Source organism: Rhinatrema bivittatum, chromosome 16, assembly GCF_901001135.1.
Source record: "Rhinatrema bivittatum chromosome 16, aRhiBiv1.1, whole genome shotgun sequence".
In the NCBI taxonomy this organism is placed as follows: Eukaryota; Metazoa; Chordata; class Amphibia; order Gymnophiona; family Rhinatrematidae; genus Rhinatrema; species Rhinatrema bivittatum.
The window spans coordinates 74,461,032-74,481,605 of record NC_042630.1 but is presented as its reverse complement, the minus strand read 5'-3'; the positions used below and the strand labels follow the sequence as shown (position 1 = coordinate 74,481,605).

Genomic DNA, 20,574 nt, shown 5'->3' with positions numbered 1-20,574 from the left:
GCACCATTGTCTCATCCATGCATTGAGACTCCGGAAACTCTGCTCTGGTGACACTGTGCGTGGGGAACAGGAAGCATTTCAGAGAATGCTACCCTGGAGGTTCTGGATTAAGCTTTCTACCTATGAGCCTAAAATTTGGCTTCCAGAACCTCCCTCCCACATTTTCCTATGTCGTTGGTGCCCACATGTACCACGACAGCCGGCTCCCTCCCCAGCACTGTCTAAAATCCCTATCTAGGTGACGCATGAGGTCTGCCAAATCGCACCAGATAGGCATGTTACCAGGCGATCCCTCACGCCCACCAGCCACCTAGCATCTACATTCCTAATAATCGAATCACAACTATGACGGGCCGACCTAACCCTTCCCCTCCTGGGCAGTAGGCATTGGGGAGATATCCTCGGTGCGAAAGGACAATGCATCACCTGGAGAGCAGGTTCGTGCTACAGGATTCTTTTTCTGTCTGCCACCCGGTTGATGCCCTCCAATTATGAGGACCTTCTTCCTCCAAGGCAGCACCAGGGCTGCCAGTCTGAAGCTGGGACTTAACTACTATGTCCCTGAGGTCTCATCTATATACCCTCTGTCTGCCTCAGCTCCTCCAGGTCTGCCACTCTAGCCTCCAGAGATTGGACTCGTTCTCTGAGAGCCAGGAGCTCTTTGCATCGCATGCACAGTACAACTTCTCACAGCTGGCGTTAAAAATCATCTATATCTGACACTCAATGCAAAAGACTGGGAAGCCCCCCTGTTGCTGCTGGGCCTGCTGCCTTCATCTCAATTTTGTTCAGTTCCTAGTAAGTTTTAGGTTGCTATGGGAGTAGTAGGAATGTGTCTAATTAACGTCCTTTAAATGTATTAGTGAATTCACTATATGTCTGGTAGTGGCCTACAAGGGACTGATCAAACTCTCAATAAAGCTTTTGGGGTTTTTTTGGGGTTTGTTTTTTTTAAGTGGGTACCTGCCTATAAATTAAAGAATGAGATAGGGGTGGAAGGGCTGGGAAATCCAAACAGTCTACTTCAGTTAGTCAGCCAGAGTGACTCACTGCTCTCTTGATTATCAAATGGTTGGTACCTAATCAAACCAAATCACACTACCTCAGTTTTCCAAGGTGAGAAACTGAACTGAACTTTTTCAACCTTTTTACTTAGGTTTTTACTTATTTACTTATGTATTAGTTCTTAATTATTAAGTTGTTATATCTACAATGTTACCCTTTCCCTTAGTTATTTATTTACTAGTTCATAATTATTACTACCTTGTTCTATGTACAACGCTTGCCATTTTGTTTTGTTTACTGTAACCGACGCGATATCCTAGGATGAACGGCGGGGTATTTAAAAACCAATAAATAAATAAATAAATAGGTATACACTGCTCCTAGCTTATTTTCTAGCTTCGGTTTACTTTTTTTTTTTTTAATACAAACACTCAGTTCTGCTTACTAGTTGCCTTACAGACTTTTAAAATAAATACACTAACTACTGCTTATTAGCTGCCTTACTGACTGACATTTAAAAATACAAACAGTTCTAACTTGTTTATCACTGCGTTACTGACTATTAAAAGCACAAAAACACTAAAGAATATTCCCAAAGAGTTAACTTTGCCCCATACTTTGAAAAAGACAATGTCCCAAGCAAAAACTTACTGATTCCTTTCAGCCACCAGCCAAAGTAATTCTCTCCTCTCAGTGCTCCCACTGGAATGGGAGCACTGAGAGATAATAGGGAACCCTACAGGTAATAGGTTCTGGATCCCTGTGCGATCCACGGCTCAGCTGGATGGTATGTTTCTGCTCCCTCTCACCCCATAAGGCTGCACAGAGGATCTCTGAGTTGAAGCGTTTCTTGTATTTCCGGATCTCTGGAGTATCGCTGTGTGGACGGAGTATTGGTGGGGTTCACATTCACAACAGGAGCCTTTTCCGCACTTCGAACTTCAGCTGCTCTAGTGGATTTCCATCCCCACTCACAAATGCGGCTAAAACAAGAAAAGAAATTGGAATCAAAACCTGGGAAAGGAAGAGGCACATGTACACCTAACATATTTCAAATACAGCTTTATCCATCATCCTTCTCCTATATCAGTATTACTCAGTGATGTATGTCATTTCTACCCTTCCGTGCCACATGTCAGTATTATTCAGCACAATATACCAATATATTCTTCCTCTCCTCCCTCGCATACATTAGTGTTACTCAGTGATCTGTATCCTCCCTCTGCTCCCTGCAAATGTCACTGTTACACCACACTGTTATCCTCCCTCTCCTCCCATGTGCCAGTGCTATTTAGTGCTGTGTGTATTTCCTTCCCTCCTTGCCGTATTGCTCTGTGCTGTGTATCCCTCCCCTCCAACTGCAGTGTTATACAGCATGTGTATCCTTCCTCCACTCCACCAGTGATATGTGTTACTCTGCACTATGTATATTCTCTGTCATATCAGTGTGATTCAGTGTTGTATATCTTCCCCCCCCCCACCTTATGTCAGTGTTATTCAGTGCAGTGCATACTCTTCTTTCCCAGTCATATGTCAGTGTTATTTGGCATTGTGTATTCACCATGTCAGTATTACTCAGCAGTGTATATGCTCTCTGCCTTCCCTAAGGATGTCTTCAAATTAGTTTTGCATATAACTCTTTATTTAAGCAGACAAATGACAAATGCATAATATTCATAATTAATCCCAATTTACATACCATGTCTTTGATTAAAGAATGATTTACTGAGCCACAACAAACTTAGCAATACAAACATACAAATAAAAGATAAATAAACGCTCCAAGAGCTACTACTGAGTACAAACACAATACAGCACAACATGTCTACGAGACACTACAATCAACAACATGTCTACGAGACACTACAATCAAATGGTTTACAATCAAATGGTTTAAATCCTACCTCTCAAACAGATCCTACATCGTTAAGACAAACACATCTGAATCCACTCAAGTACCACTTACACACGGTGTCCCCAAGGATCTTTCACTTTCCTCAACCCTATTCAACATATACCTCCTCCCACTCTGCAAATACCTCTCAGATTCAAACCTCACCTATTTCAAATATGCAGACGACATACAAATATTACTTCCCATAAGCAAGTCTATCGAATACACCATGAGCAAATGGAACAAACTCAGTTCAAACTTGAACCACTTGCTATCCCAACTATCACTCTGCCTCAACCAATCTAAAACCGAAATCCTTCATATCCCCGACGATCGTCCATCATCACCCCTCAACAACACCCCCTCAAACAACCCAGGAATCATACTCACACCATCCACAAGAAACCTAGGCGTAACTCTTGACTGCCAACTCAATCTCAAACGCCACATCTCCAACACGATTAAAGATGGATTCTTCAAGCTGCAAACACTGAAAAAACTCAAACCTCTTCTTCAGGCGCAGGATTTCCGAACAGTCCTACAAGCAATTATTTTCTCAAAACTCAACTACTGCAACTCACTTCTTCTTGGCCTCCCAGAGATCCACATCAAACCCCTCCAAGTTCTGCAAAACGCCGCTGCCAGAGCCATCACGAACATGAAAAAATCATCCCACATCACACCCACACTAAAAGAACTCCACTGGCTGCCCATCACTCAGAGAATCCAATATAAAACCCTCACACTCATCCACAAAAAAATAAACAACAACAAAATGAACTGGCTAAACACCGCGATACGCCCATACTCCACACAAAGAAATCTCAGGTCCACAGACACTGGCCTTCTCTCCGTCCCCAACTCCAAAACTGCACACCTCAACTCCCACCCCCAAACGAGCCATCTCAATCGCAGGCCCAACCTGTGGAACTCCCTCCCTCCCCAGCTCAGAAATGAACCCTCCACCCAAGTGTTCAAAAAACAACTTAAAACATGATTATTTAGAAAAGCCTTCCCGCCAGACCCTTAACCCCCCTCCCGTATCCACCACACCCACCCCACCGAAACCCACCCGCCAAATACACCTCTCCACCCCCTGGCCCTACGCACTCCCCCCCCCCCGTCCCCCCCTACCCACCCTCACCTACCACCCCTGCCTCCCCACCAACCATCCCCTCCATTGTCTCCTCCCCTTCCCATCCACAAGCTTCTTCACAGCAACGTAAACTGCCATATAACTCCTTAATGCCTAACTGCACAGCAATTCTGTATTTATATTTATATATTATTTATGTCATATTGATTATGTTATATTGATTACTATGTTATATTGATAGTTATATTGATTACTATCACCTCCTATCTTACATATGTTTAAATCCTAAGGTTTCCTTATGCCTAACTGCATAACATCCCTCTATTTATACTTACATATCATTTATGTTATATTTAGTATCACCTCCTTTCTTACAAATGTTTAAATCCTATTAATGTTAAAATAGATACCCTTCACATTGTTTTTTTATGTTGACTAGTTACCATGTTACAATGTAAAATAGGGTGGACCTCACCCTATTCTCCCAGTTATCTGTAAACCGATATGATATCTCGATCGAATGTCGGTATATAAAAGAAATAACTAAATAAATAAAATAAATTAAATGTGTTTCCAGTTTTACAACCCAAGATCATGGTCATTTCTAAAGATAAATACCAGAGGTCAGAAAAAACACTGGGTTAAGGTAGCAGAATTGTCACTGACTTAGATTTAATGAATACAAATTAACTGAGGTCACTTGAAAATCTCCTGTCAGTTATCTTCTCAGCTGCTATGAATGGGCAGTCCAATAGGCCCAGAACCTGACCCAAATGGAACTGTAAACCCTGAAGGTACCCTTGAGAGAATAAAATAGCTTCTTGATATGAATAATTTCAAATGTCTAAGATTTCCAGCTTTCTAATTTAGATATGTTTCCAAAAACATGCTATGGTGAATCTGGCTGCCAAAGGAGTTGATTAATCAGAGCTTTAAGTTGCCCAAACCCGGCAGGAGTTCCAGTGCCCCAGTAAAGTCAAGAGAAACTGAAATAGCCCAGAAGTCTGTGAGATCACCTCAAAGATCCTAACCCAAAATTCCTGCACATGAAGATAAGTCCACCACATATGCAAGAATGTGACTGTCTACAGTTCCTCCAGCATGTTGGGTTAATTCTTTGAAATAATACAAGGTATTTATAAGTCCAATTAAGAAGATGAAACATAAGATAAGAACATAAGAAACTGCCATGCTGGGTCAGACAAAGGGTCCATCAAGCCCAGCATCCTGTTTCGAACAGAGGCCAAACCAGGCCACAAGAACCTGGCAATTACCCAAACCCCAAGAAGATCCCATTCTTACTGATGAAATTAATAGCAGTGGCTATTCCCTAAGTAAACTTGATTAATAGCCGTTAATGGACTTCTCCTCAAGAACTTATCCAAACCTTTTTTGAAACCTAGCTACACTAACTGCACTAACCACATCTTCTGGCAACAAATCCAGAGCTTTATTGTGCGTTGAGTGAAAAGAATTTTCTCCGATTAGTCTTAAATGTGCTACTTGCTAACTTCATGGAATGCCCCCTAGTCCTTCTATTATTCGAAAGTGTAAATAACTGAGTCACATCTACTCGTTCAACACCTCTCATGATCTTAAAGACCTCTATCATATCCCCCCTCAGCCGTCTCTTCTCCAAGCTGAACAGCCTAACCTCTTCAGCCTTTCCTCATAGGGGAGCTGTTCCATCCCCTTTAACATTTTGGTTGCCCTTCTCTGTACCTTCTCCATCGCAACTATATCTTTTTTGAGATGCGGCGACCAGAATTGTACACAGTATTCAAGGTGTGGTCTCACCATGGAGCGATATAGAGGCATTATGACATTTTCCGTTTTATTAACCATTCCCTTCCTAATAATTCCTAACATTCTGTTTGCTTTTTTGACTGCTGCCTCACACTGTGCCGACGATTTTAAAGTATTATCCACTATGATGTCTAGATCTTTTTCCTGGGTGGTAGCTCCTAATATGGAACCTAACATCGTATAACTACAGCAAGGGTTATTTTTCCCTATATGCAACGCCTTGAACTTGTTCACATTGAATTTCATCTGCCATTTGGATGCCCAATCTTCCAGTCTTGCAAGGTCCTCCTGTAATGTATCACAGTCTGTGTTGCGATCCTGCCTGCGAGGAGCGCGGGCAGGCCCTTACCTCCATGCGGCCAGTCGGGCTGCTGATGCTGCTGCCTCAGCGGCAGTCCTGCTGCAGTGTCCGGGCTGCCTCCAGCCCTGCGCTGCAGGGTCTGCCCACCGGGAGCCTTCCCATGTGGCTGAGTCAGCTGTGTCAGCCCCTGTGTCTCCCCGACGCGTCTCTGCCGATCCCGGGGCCTTCAGCCAGCAGGGAGGACGTCCCTGCTGGTGCCTGCTTCAGCCCGGGTCCTCGACCGGCAGGGAGCCGTCCCTGCTGGTGCCTGCAGTTTCCCACAGCTCCCTGCAGCCTGCTACAGCTTCCTGCTCGTCCTGCAGTCAGCCTTCTCCAGCTCTCTTCCTGCTCTCCTGCTTTCGTCTTCGCAGCTGGAAGCCGCTCCTGCGATCTGCCTTCACCCTAGCTCCAGTCCAGGGCTGCTCCGCGGCTTCCTTGGGCCTCCACGTGGCTGAGGACGCCACCAGCTTCCAGCGCTCATCTCTCCAGCTCCCTAGGGCGCGGGCGCGCGCCTCTCGTCTGTTCTTCAAGGGCCAGCCAGGTGTGGCCCCTGCTGGCTCCTCCCTGGGCGTTGTCCACCTCAGATCTACAAAGGGATTCAACGTTCAGTCTGTCTTTGCATTCGCAAGGAGTTGGTCACTCCTGAGATCCTCGTTCCAGGAGCTTCCTTGTGTTCCAGCCTTCTGCAAGGTCCAGTGTTTCATGTTCCCGGTCGGAGTTCCATGTCCTGTCCAGATGTCTACCCGTTGTTCTGTCCTGATGTGTCCAGCTGTTCCAGTCCTGATGTCTGCCTTTTGCACCAGCCCTGATGTTCGCTTGTTCCTGCCCTGAGGTCTGTCTACCAATCCGGTATCCAAGTTCCAGCCCAGATGTTGCAAGCCTTGTATCCTGTTCCTGAATTCACCTGAAAGCTAAGTACCCTGTTCCTGTGTCTTCAAATGTCCTGGTACCTCGCGGCAAGCCATGTCGTGGTCCATGACCAGCCCCATGGGCGGACTGAGTAGGGCGCTTCGTGATGCAAGCCATGTACCTCGTTTCTAAGTCTCCAAGAAGTCCTTGCCTCATTCCTGAACTTGCCTGAAAGCCAAGTACCTTGCTCTTGAATCTCCCGAAAGCTAGCACCCTATTCCTGTGTCTTCGAATGTCCTGGTACCTCACGGCAAGCCATGTCATGGTCCATGACCAGCCCTTGGGCGGACTGAGTAAGGCGCTTCGTGATGCAAGCCATGTACCTCGTTTCTAAGTCTCCAAGAAGTCCTGTTGCTTTAACCTGCCTATGGCTGCCAGGAGTGCAGCAACCTGCTTCTTCCCTGATGCCTGCATGTCCGTACCTGATCCAGTTCCTGATCCAGCCCCAGATGTTCTGCCCTTTGTCTTTGTCTGGCTCCTGAGCCTTCTGTCCTGTTGGGCCCTGGAGTGGCCAACTGGAGGGATTCGTCCCTGGGTTCTGGAGCTTTCCTTCCTGCCAGGTGACGGGGCTTCGGATGTCATTTGTCCCAGCATCGGAGTTCTTCTCGCCTGGATCTTCCCTGCACTCTCCTGTTCTCAGCGTGGTCCGTGACCTGCCTTCCAAGGCTGTGTAGGGCGTGCCTGGGACAGGGTGGTCCGCGACTCAGTCCCGCGGGTGGTCTGAGTAGGGCGCCCTGAGGGACAGTGCCCATGTCTTCCTTCGACCATCGATCCTGAGTCCTCCTCTGTGCATCCAGCACCTCGTCCTAAGTCCACGTCTGTGCCTGAGTCCACACTAATGCATCCAGACCTTGCTTCTGAGTCTACGTCTGCACCTTCAGTAACTTGCTTCTGAGTCTATGTCTGCACCTTCAGCACCTTGCTTCTGAGTCCACGTCTGCACTTCCAGTACCTCGTTCCTGAGTCTCGTCTGAATCTATGTTCCAGCCTTCGCTGTCCTGGCCTCCATCCGGCCTGCCGCTTCGTGCCTTACCCTGCAGCAGGTCCGAAAGGGCTGGGAACGGTCGGAGGACTGTTCACAAGACCAACATTGCGTTGTTGGGTCTTCCGAAGCGTGTAGACCCGGAGGAGGGCCTGTCTTCCAGTCTTCTCTCCAGCTTGCTTCCGTCCAGCCCATGCTCGGGCATGCCACGCCTCCCGCAGCACCTCTTCAAACTAGAGATGTGAATCGGAACCAGAATCGGATCTGATTTCAGTTCCGATTCACATCTCTATAGATGTGAATCGGAACCAGAATCGGATCCGATTTCAGTTCCGATTCACATCTCTACTTCAAACCTCTCTGGCGTCGAGCCGCGGCCCAAGGGCACACACATCTCCCAGGAGTGGGATCGCTCTCCTAGTGCTCCACAACAGTCTGCTTGTGATTTAACTACTCTGAATAATTTTGTATCATCCGCAAATTTGATAACCTCACTCATTGTATTCCTTTCCAGATCATTCATATATATATTGAAAAGCACCGGTCCAAGTACAGATCCCTGAGGCACTCCACTGTTTACCCTTTTCCACTGAGAAAATTGACCATTTAGTCCTACTCTCTGTTTCCTGTCTTTTAACCAGTTTGTAATCCACAAAAGGACATCGCCTCCTATCCCATGACTTTTTAGTTTTCGTAGAAGCCTCTCATGAGGGACTTTGTCAAATGCCTTCTGAAAATCCAAATACCGTTTCACCTTTATCCACTTTTATTAACCCCTTCAAAAAAATGAAGCAGATTTGTTAGGCAAGACTTCTCTTGGGTAAATCCGTGTTGACTGTGTTCCATTAAATCATGTCTTTCTATATGCTCTACGATTTTGATCTTGAGAATAGTTTCCACTATTTTTCCCGGCACTGAAGTTAGGGGCTCACTGGTCTATAGTTACCCGGATCGCCCCTGGAGCCTTTTTTAAATATTGGGGTTACATTGGCCACCCTCCAGTCTTCAGGTACAATGGATGATTTTAATGATAGGTTACAAATTGTAACTAATAGATCAGAAATTTCATTTTTTAGTTCCTTTAGTACCCTAGGATGCATACCATCCGGTCCAGGTGATTTGCTATTCTTTAGTTTGTCAATCTGGCCTACTACAACTTCCAGGTTCACAGTAATTTTGTTCAGTTCGTCTGACTCATCACCCCTGAAAACCATTTCCGGAACTGGTATCTCCCCAACATCCTCATTAGTAAACACGGAAGCAAAGAATTCATTTAGTCTTTCTGCAATGGCCTTATCTTCCCTAAGAGCCCCTTTAACCCCTCGGTTATCTAATGGTCCAACCAACTCCCTCACAGGTTTCTTGCTTTGGCTATATTTAAAAAGTTTTTATTATGAATTTTTGCCTCTATGGCCAACTTCATTTCAAATTCTCTCTTCTGCCCTTCAGCTATAGATAGAACTACTATGTGCCCTTTCCCCATAAAATCACTCAATCTTCCTCATCAAAGTGTAATAGCTCATCATTCCATGTCTGCATCAATGACTGTATTTTAAAGTCCTTAAACACAAAGTCCAACAAGTCTTGATATAGCCTTAAAAATAACTTAGCCTTTTTGACTGGTTTGATTAGATCCTTGATCCAAGAAAAAAAGGTTCTTAAGGCCCACCTACTTTCTTTCAGATTGGTGAGAGATCTGAAGCAAATCATATGTAGATATAGTATTAGTAGGAATATTATACTGACGAAAGGTACCATTAGATCAGAGGCCCTCACCTGACCTAAAAATCATAAACCCTTGGATTCCCAGTTACCCCCTTGGATTCCCAGTTACCCATGTTGTCAAAAAAAAGCTTGTAGGGAAAATGCAGATTTATGCCATCTAAGGGAAAGATGAGAGACAGTTTCAAACCCTATCCCCATCTTATGACAAAACTGACATCAAATTGACAATATGTTGGGAAGAATTGGGCAGTTTCAACAAGCTTTTCTACAACAGGATTATCTACAGACGTAACTATTAATTGCGAAAGGTTATGCTCAAAATGATTTTTCAATAGAAAGCCAAATCCTATTGTTACGCGTGCTGTCCGCGGCACGGCCCCCTCACCTTTCTACAGTGACTCCAGCCTCTGGTTCCTCCTCGCTGGCGGCGGTGGGCCATCAGCTTTGCCCTTGGGCTTCCCCCGGTGCTTCCGGCTCTGCCACAGTCTCCGGTGTTCCCGGTCCTGCTTCCACTTTTCATCGGGCCTCTCCATGTGGCCCGCGGAGAGATGCTGCTATTCGCGCCACTCGCATCATTGACTCTTAAGTAGGGACCGCAGCGGGAACATAGCCGCAGCCCCAGTTGATGACGTCAACCTAACCATAGTATTTAAGCTCAGGCTCTGCTCCCTAGCATTGCCTTTGCAACAGGTCTCCTTGCTGGTCGAGTACTCGTTGCTTCTTAGAGATTTGTCTCATCCCTGCGTTCCTGTTCCTGTCTCTTCGTTTCTACTCTGCTTATGCTTCGGATTGACTACATGGACTTTGACTTTGCTTTGCCTGACATTGCCATTGATTATCTCCAGACTCAGACCTCCGCTTTGCCTGACTATGCTACTGCCTATCTCCAGACCCAGACCTCCGCTTCGCTCAACTACGCTACTGCCTATCTCCGGACCCAGACTTCCGATTTGCCCGACTACGCTACTGCCTATCTCCAGACCCAGACTTCTGCTTCGCCCAACTACGCTACTTACTATCTCCGTGATCAGACCTCAGTTTTGTTTGACTATGCTCTTGACTACCTCCGTGATCAGACCTCTGCCTTACTTGACTACGCTCTTGACTATCTCCATGATCGGACCTCAGCCTTGCTTGCCACTGCCTTCGGATCGCCACCAGCCCTGACTCAAGCCTACCATTGGACGCCTCTTCTGCTTACTCCCTGGACGTGGTTTCTTCAAACTTTGGCCTACTTTTGCTCGAGCGCCTCCTATCTGCCTTCGTTCCATTGGCACCCGAGTTTCTAGGACATTACCCAGTCCGAAGAAAGATTTAACCATATCTCACCTGCTGTCTCTGGGCTGAACCAACTCCTATTGCAACTATATACAGAGGCCCACCTAAGTCTTGCCGGCCCTGGCACCCAAAGGCAGGGAATGAGGGCTGGTATAGGTGAAGCTCCAGCGGCCTCTACCTTCAGCTCACTCCACCTGCCGTCATGGTTTGGGAGTTCTCTAAAACAAACGAAATGTTTCCAAAATTTTGTAAACATTTGTATTTTATGTTAGTGTGCACCTCCCATTTGGTGCACACTAACACGAGATTTGGGAACCATGCAAAAAACTAAATTACCCACGGGGGACCTGAACCGAACCACAAAATGAAAAAAAAAATGATACACATCTCTAAAAGCCAAATCCATTGGCTCGACCTTTGCAATCAACCTTGCCACCCAGAAATAAAGATGGAGGTTAGGCAGTCCCATCCCTCCTGTGAACTTAGGCAACCAAACAATGATAAGCCTCACCCTGAGTAGCTTATTAACCCAGATAACCCAGGAACCAAACAAGGCATATGCTGAAACAAGTACATTAAATGAAACAAAATGTTCATTTTGAGTATATTAATTTGTCCTGACCAAGCTGCTGGCAGGTCACTCCATGATTTCAAGTCAGTTTTAATGTTGGCACAGACTAACCCAACATTTTGTGAACTAGATATTCTTGAAATCTCTAGTGATGAAAATCTCCAAGTATTTAAACTTGAATATTTATACGCGGGAACGCTTATAAACCCTGAAACCATGCCAAACTTATGTAATGCAGATAGATTCTAGGGACTGACCTATCTGGGTTTGTTACAAATAGTAGATCATCATCTGCATACAAAGACATTTTATGATGAGAATCCCCCTGTTTTAAACCCAGTGAACAAAAGGGATTGCCTAAGGAGCTGAGCCAATGGCTCAATCACTAAATTGAAGAACAGATGCAACAACCTTAATGGGTACCATGAAGAGGTATAACTGTTAAACACAACAAAGGCCCGAAGTTTAGCATTTACCGCTTTAACCCAATTCACAACTTCTGATGGAAAAGCAAGTTTATCGAGCACCCTAAATGTAAAGGGCCAGGAAAGTCAATTAAACACTTTTTCTAATTTTGCGCATAGCTTGACATAATGAACCTTATGTGTAAGGTGGGTTTATTTATTTATTTATTTAGAGCTTTTTTTATACCGACATTCATGATCCCAATCATATCAAATCGGTTTACAATAAACAATGGTGCAATAACATTAACATCAGCCTGAACATTAGGCAAGAAGTGATAAAAGTTACAATAAAACAGGGGCACTCGAACTGGGAGGAGGAAGAGCCAAAGATATGGGTAACTCAGAGATAAATAATATCTGGTTATACACTCAGAATTAACAATAATCTGAACTCATGGCTGAGTACTATCAAATATCTAAATAAGATCATGTGCTCAGGACTGTAATAATATCGTATATTCATGACTAAATAGTGTCAGGTCTTAGAACTCGGAACTAACTAATATGGAGACAGAGGCCATGTCAGTGCAGGGGTACATTGACTGGAGGACCATGAAGTTATTGTGGTTGGGGAGGTCATAGCTCAGGGAAGGCTTGTAGAAATAGCCACGTTTTGAGTTTCTTTTGAATGACAGAATGCAAGGTTCTTGTCTAAGGTCAGGGGGTATGGCGTTCCAGATGGTTGGTGCCGCTGTCGAGAAGGCTCGATCTTTGGTGGATGAGAGGTGAGTGGATTTGGCTGGGGGAGTGTGTAGCGAGCCCTTGTAGGCTTCTCTAATGGGTCTAGAAGAGGAGTGCAGCGTGAGTGGGTAGTGTATATCAATGGGTGTTCTGTTGTATATAGCTTTATGGATGATGGTGAGACACTTGTGTAGAATTCTAAAGTTTACAGGAAGCCAGTGCAGGTTTTTCAGGATGGGTGTGATGTGGTCTCTTCTGTTGGAGTTTGTTAAAATTCTGGCGGCCGAATTTTGTAGCATCTGAAGCGGTTTGGTGTTAGAGGTGGGAAGGCCTAGCAGAATCGAATTACAGTAATCTCATTTGGAGAATATAATGGCCTGGAGTACTGATCTGAAGTCTTGAAAGTACAGGAGCGGTTTGAGTCTTTTTAGTACCTGAAGTTTGAAGAAGCAGTCTTTGGTTTTGTTGGTGATGAACTTTTTTAAATTTAACTGGTTATCAATTATAACTCCGAGGTCTCTTGCTTGGCTGGCCAGGGTGTTGGTGTGGATTGAGTGTGGGTTATCGTTGTGGTTGAGAGATATAAAGAGTATTTCTGTCTTAGACTTGTTAAGAACAAGGTTTAAGGTAGTGAGGAGGTCGTTGATATCTTGGAGACATTTGTCCCAGAACTTCAGTGTTTTTGTGAGGGATTCGGTTATTGGGATCAGGATTTGGACATCGTCGGCGTAGAGATAGTGTTTGAGTTTAAGATTTGTAAGCAGCTGGCAAAGGGGAAGAAGGTATAGGTTGAATAGAGTAGGAGACAGAGAGGAGCCCTGTGGAACACCTCTTGTGGTGTTGATGAGTGGAGATTCCTTATTGTTGATCTTTTCTTTGTAGCCTCTGTTCGTGAGAAAGGAGTTGAACCATTTGAAGGCTGTACCTTTTATCCCGATGTCTGAAATTCGTTTAAGGAGAGTGGAGTGATTCACCGTGTCGAATGCTGCCGAGATGTCGAGGAGTATTAGAAGGAAGGAGTGACCAGCGTCCATACCCATGATGAGATGATCTGTGAGGGAGATGAGGAGGGATTCGGTGCTTAGTGCTTTGCGAAATCCGTATTGCGATGAGTGGAGAATATTGTTATCTTCCAGGTATTCTGATAATTGGGTGTTGACTATTTTTTCTGTGATCTTTGCCAGAAAAGGAAGGTTGGAGACGGGGCGGAAGTTGTTGGGTTCTCTGGGGTCTAGGGTTTGCTTTCTTGAGAAGGGGTTTGAGGGTGGCTATTTTTAAGACGTCAGGGAAGATTCCTTGAGATAGTGAGCAATTTACGATGTCTGCTAGGTACTTGGAGATGGAGTCTGGCACGATAGAAGAAGCTTGGTTGGGATTTGGTTGAGTGGGTGGTAAGAGGGTTTCATTTTCTTTATTAGAGATTCAATTTCCAGGGTAGAGGTGAGTTCAAAAAATTCCAGTGAGGGTCCGAAATTTGAGGGGGGGGGGGGAGTTGGAGATGCGAGCGGAGGCAGAATTGGAAGGCAGGAGTGTTAGTAGTTTTGAAATGTTGTTGTGGAAAAAAATGCTGAGTTTGATCTCAGGTTCTCAAATTTACTGCTAATACCCTTCTTAATACTTCCATTGTGCCAAAGAGAGTTTCCTTCTGGGGTTCATAGGGTTTTATATGCACAGGCAACATGCTAGATGTGCCTGTGTGTGTGTTAGTCAATGCTGTGTATGTTAGTGTTACTCAGTACTGTGCATCCACCCACTGCTTCCTATTCTGTATTAATATTAGAGTACAGAGTTTCCTCACTTGTTAACAAGCTCTCCCTGATAGTTACCTGCAACTGGAATGGTGTCTCCTCCCCCACCTGATGTATGGTAGACCCCAAGATCAACAAACATAGTGAAGGAGGTTTTCCCAGGTGCTTTCACCAGCCCTCGTGACTGATACTGCAAAAAAGAGGTAAACTTGATGAAAGAAACACAAAGGTGAATGACAGAGCGACATACCTACATATATGAGAGACAGAGGTAACGCTATGGGTAACGCTATAGGCTAAAAGAAGAAATGTGATAGTTTTTGTTTTTATGAATTTTTGTCTTAATATTTGATGTTATGAAGTTTGCATTTTTTATTCTATATACCACTTTGGGTGATCTATTTATTGGGCATGTATTCAATAATAACCTTTAAATAAAAAAAACCACACAGGCAGGGGGCACAAGAAACAGTCACAGACACTCAAAGAGGCATAGGACAGAGATACATGACAGTTTGTAAATGTATCACTAGAATAATATTAATAAAGATTTTTGAGAGAAAGACACATGCATACAGAAGCATGAAAGATACATAGAGACCAGTTATAACTGACCCCTGGCTTTCTCCCTCTATCATAAATGGCCTCCAACATATTCTCAGCACCCTCTTGTTGCTGACAGCAGATTGCAGCTCTCTCTAGGGTTGCTTGGAATGCTGTTCTTTAATTCAGGCCGTAGTGGTGCTTTAAGTAACTCAGCTCTTCCTCTTCTATCAAGGGACATGTTATATCAGCAGCACCCACAGCCGAACTAGGAGTGGGGTTCAGGTTGCTCACTTGGCAGCACTAAGTGGTCCAGCTATGACCCAGAGTTCTACATGTACTTAGAAATACAGACTTGTGAGATGGATAAAAGGAGTGGGGCTGGGAATGACAAGGTGTCTCACATCAGTGCCGCTGCTGTCCTTGGTAGGAGAGGTGCTCTGTCCTTTGGAATCCGTGGGTGAGTGGCTGGGCTGAACCACATCGGGAAGGTTGGTGTACCCATTGCTGTCTGTGTGCAGCAGGTTATGCTCTTCCTCAGGGGTCTGAGAAAAAGAAGAGCTACAGTCACCAAATGCTAACAAAACCTAGGTAGGGGACACAGTCCTGACACTCAGGCATAGAATCTCAGAGGAAGAGAGAAAATGCTAAAGGTGTGGGATCCTGATGGTTTTGTTGGGAGGGGGCAAATGCAGTGAGCACCCCGGAGGGTGGAGGAAAATCCTACAGGTATAGAGCGACAGATGGTGGAGAGAGAGCAATTCTGTGGCACGAAATCAGAAGAAGGGAGAAAATGCTGTGTGGATAGGACTGGAGAAGGTGGGGCAGGGCACAAATACTGCAACCATAGAATAAGAGATGCGGGAATACTGCATGTATGATCCAGGTCATGGGGGGGGGGGGGGGGAGGTGGGATGAGTTTATTGGAAATGCTGCATGCATGGGATCCCAGGGGAGGTAGAAGGGGAAACAAACGCTGTAGATGTGGGATGTCTAGTGGGGTAACAAATGCTGCCTGGCTCGCAGAGAGGTGTGTAGACATACCTTTTAAACCATTCACATCTTTTTCCCACGGTCTGATTTAACACTCACCCGCTGAACAATCATGGTGCCATCTCCATAGGGGCTTTCTGCCATCTCATCCACATCATGAACCACCATGGTGCTGACGCTGTCTGTGTCTGCATCCTTACCACTCCTGCATGGGGAGAGTCAGAATGTAATCATTGCTTGTTGAGTGCAGGCTCAATGCAGCTTCTATTACCTTCTCTATCTGCTTTAGCACCAAAGCACATTAATCTTACTGCCTACTTCCTATCAATCACCTGTGATCTAGTTAGATGTTTCATAGCAGCTGGTGATGATATAGCGCAGTACCTGTATCCCGCACATACACCCTACCATAACAGGCAATTTATTAACTTCTCTTAATTGTCTTTCTTAGAAGAAAATCAAAGCAATGTACAATAATCTAAAACATAAAATATCAAGCAATAAGACAATAAAATATACAATTATTATAAGAATCAAATAAATTAGAGTAAAACAAAATAAAGATAGAAACAATGAATAAAACAATAAAACCACAAAACAGACATAATAGTTAAAGAAATCTGATAGGTTAAAAGAAGCACAAAGATGTTTAGGTCATCATAGAACTAAAAATTGGTAAGCATAAAAAACTGTAAAAATTAGGTTAGGAAAAGGCTTGGGGAAAAAAATGTCTTCAACTGACTAAGTTTCAAATATTCCTTTTCAAGACACAAAGTTAAAGGCAGAGTTTCATAAAAAATGAAAAAATCATCTTGTGTGTCCTCTCTAACCAGATTCTAACATGGCTTATTAAAAAAGCCTTCACTAAAGAGTGTGGAGGGTAGAGAATGAAAGTACAGGGTAATGCAGATGAGAATGAATTTACTCAATCCTACATTTAAGAAGTAATATTTCAAAGCGATAGTAACTCAATAATATATCTGGACTTGACCAACATTACTCAAATAATGATTTTATTTATGAAATTGTAACCGAACTTTATTGGCACCTGTTAGAATGTACGATATCGTACATTTACTTACCTTTAGTCTATGTGCCTATTTGTAAACCGTTGCGATGGTATATAACTTAGCGACGGTATAGAAAAGTTTTTAAATAAATAAATAAATAATTTCCCCCACATCCCCCCACACAAGATCCATCGTTTGATATCCACAAAAGAGCATGCCTTCTCTAAAGCAGGACCCACCCACTGGAACTCCATGCCGCCAGACCTTTTGAGTCATGTACTCAAAAATTAAAAAAAAAAAGCTAACATGGCTTTTAAAGCAAGCATTCCCAGAATAATCTCTTTGCCCCTCCGCAACTACACCTCAAGATGAAAATTATTCCTTACCTGCTAATTTTCGTTCCTGTAGTACCATGGATCATTCCAGACGGTGGGTTATGTCCCCTGTCCAGCAGATGGAGTCAGAACAAAAAACTCTCAGGGGGGTGCCTTATAGCCACGCCTCCCCTGCTTCAGCTTTCGGTAAATAGAATATCCAAGCCAAAATAAAGATTTGTAAACCAGAGGGATCAAGTTCTCAAAAAACAGTAAAGCTGTCGACCCAACAGGGGCCTAGAACATAAATTTGGTAACTAAAAACTGTAAAACTGTGTCAAAACTTGTAAACAGAACTGCGTGGAAGAAAAAGACCCGCAGTAACAGAAATACAGATAAAGAAACAAATTAGAGACAGGTGAGCAGGGATGTCCCCATCGAAAAACTCCCAAAAATAAGGGAGGGTGTCTGGAATGATCCATGGTACTACAGGAACGAAAATTAGCAGGTAAGGAATAATTTTCATTTCCCTGTACGTACCAGGATCATTCCAGACGGTGGGATGTACCAAAGCTTTCCCATCACGGGTGGGCTACGGACAGCCCTGCCCGAATGACCCTGTCTCCCAGTTGTCCGTCCGAGGGCGCCCGGACGTCTAGACGATAGTGTCTGGTGAAAGTGTGAAGAGACTTCCAAGTGGCCGCCCTGCATATTTCCTGGGCGGGCACAAAAGAACTTTCCGCCCAGGAGGTTGCCTGAGCGCGAAGAGAATGCGCCTTGACCACTAATGGCGGTGACTTACCTGAACCCCAATATGCCGCTACAATCGCTCCCTTCAGCCAACGAGCAATGGATTGTTTTGAGGCCATGCATCCTTTTCGGGGCCCCGATCAGAGGACAAAAAGATGGTCAGAAAGGCGAAATTCATTGGTAACCTCCAGATAGTGTATCAGTGAACGACGTACATCTAGCTTATGTAGATCACCCGACTCCGAAGAGGAAAAGGATGGAAGTTCCACCGATTGGTTGAGGTGAAACCCTGAAACTACCTTGGGTAGAAAAGAAGGTACCGTACGCAAAGAAGCTCCAGTAGGAGTGAATCGGAGGTATGGCTCCCGACATGAGAGAGCTTGCAACTCCGAGATCCGTCGTGCAGAAGTGAGAGCAACAAGAAAAACGGTCTTGAGAGCGATATCTTTGATGGAAGCAGACCGCAAAGGCTCGAAAGGTGAAATACAGAGTGCCTTAAGCACCAAGTTTAAATTCCATGACGGACATGGAGGACGTATCGGAGGTTTTATATGCTACACTCCTTTGAGGAATCACAGAATATCTGGATGGGTAGACAGAAGACCGTCATCCATCCCCTGACGCAAAGCTCCCAGAGCCGCCACCTGAACCCGGAGAGAGTTATAGGCCAGACCCAGATCTAGTCCCGTCTGTAAAAAAGAGAGGATCTGTCCCACCGATGCCTGTGGAACCTGAATATCTTGGGAGACGCACCATTCCTCGAAGACCTTCCAAACTCGAACGTAGGTCACCGAAGTGGATGACTTGCGCGCTCGTAGCAGGGTGGATATGACGGATTCCGGATAACCTCGACGTCTCATTTTACGCCTTTCAAAAGCCAAGCCGCAAGACAGAAGCGATCTGCCGCTGGAAAAAATATAGGTCCTTGACAGAGAAGTCAGAGAAGATGCCCGAGCCGGAGCGGGTCTTCTACCGCTAGATGGAGAAGATCTGCGAACCACGGCCGTTGGGGCCACTCTGGCGCTACTAGAATCACCAGACCCTGATGATCTTCTATCCTTCGGATGACCTTTCCCACTAGCGGCCACGGTGGAAATACATACAGAAGACACTGACGTGGCCATGGGAGAACTAGAGCGTCGACTCCTTCCGCTCCATGTTCTCTTCTTCGACTGAAAAAGCGGATGGCCTTGGCATTTCTGGCCGTCGCCATGAGATCTAGGCGGGGAGTTCCCCAGCGCTTGACTATCAGAGACATCGCCTCTTCTGAGAGTTCCCATTCTCCGGGATCCAGACACTGTCGACTGAGGAAGTCCGCCTGTACGTTGTCGACGCCCGCTATATGGGAGGCTGCTAGTCACAGAAGATGAAGCTCCGCCCATTGCATCAACCTGTCGATTTCCAAGGAAACCAGTCTGCTCCTTGTGCCTCCCTGAAGGTTGATGTTCGCGACTGTGGTGGCGTTGTCCGATAGTACTTGTACCGCCTTGTGGTGTAACAGGTGTAGAAATCCTTGTAGAGCGAGTCTCACAGCCCTGGCCTCCAATCGATTTATTGGCCAGGTTGATTGGTGCGTCGACCAAAGCCCCTGAATCGAGCTGTCCTGACAGACTGCTCCCCAGCCCGAGAGACTGGCGTCCGTGGTCACTACCACCCAGTTCGGTGACTCCAAGGACACTCCTTGAGCCAAATGCTGAGGATTTAGCCACCAATCGAGACTTAGTCTTGCGGCATCTGGAATCGGTAGAACCGCCTGATAATCCCGGGAGATCGGCTTCCACTGGGACAGCAAAGCCCTCTGAAGAGGTCGCAAGTGAGCAAAAGCCCACGGAACCAAGTCGATGGTGGAGGCCATGGTTCCCAGAACCTGCAGATAGTCCCACGCCGTCGTGACCTCGAGAGTCAAAAACCTGAGGATCTGCTCGTGTAGAGCCTGTGCTCTCTCCGACGTGAGGAAGACCATGCCCGCATTCGTGTCGAAGTGCGCTCCTAGAAAATCCAGAGTCTGTGAAGGATGAAGCCTGCTCTTTGAGTAGTTGACAATCCACCCCAGCGAGTGGAGAAACTGAAGAACCCTGTTGACTGCTTGAATCCCCTGCCGTCTGGACTTTGCCCGGATGAGCCAATCGTCCAGGTAAGGATGTACCAGGATCCCTTCCCTTCTGAGGGCAGCCGCCACCACCACCATGATCTTTGTGAAGACCCGAGGGGCCGTGGCGAGCCCGAAGGGTAAAGCCCGGAACTGAAAATGTTGTCCCAATATCTTGAAGCAAAGGAACCGTTGGTGGTCTCTGAAGATTGGAATATGCAGGTACGCCTCCGTAAGATCCAAGGAGGCTAGAAACTCCCCTGGATGTACTGCAGCTAATACCGAGCGGAGAGTTTCCATGCGGAACCGAGGAACCCTGAGAGAGTTGTTTACGGTCTTGAGGTCTAGAATGGGCCGGAAAGTCCCTTCCTTT

The 20,574-nt window shown here is 45.5% G+C and overlaps 1 protein-coding gene across 1 annotated transcript in view; it reads right to left on the bottom strand.

Moving 5' to 3' along the window:
* The window catches only part of LOC115078196 (misshapen-like kinase 1), a 1,532,819-nt gene that overhangs the window by 274,016 nt on the left and 1,238,229 nt on the right, over nucleotides 1-20,574 (bottom strand). Inside the window, 4 exon segments of the mRNA XM_029580940.1 lie at nucleotides 1,815-1,988; nucleotides 14,581-14,692; nucleotides 15,450-15,590; nucleotides 16,138-16,243. Coding sequence (XP_029436800.1) covers nucleotides 1,815-1,988; nucleotides 14,581-14,692; nucleotides 15,450-15,590; nucleotides 16,138-16,243 — 533 coding nt within the window.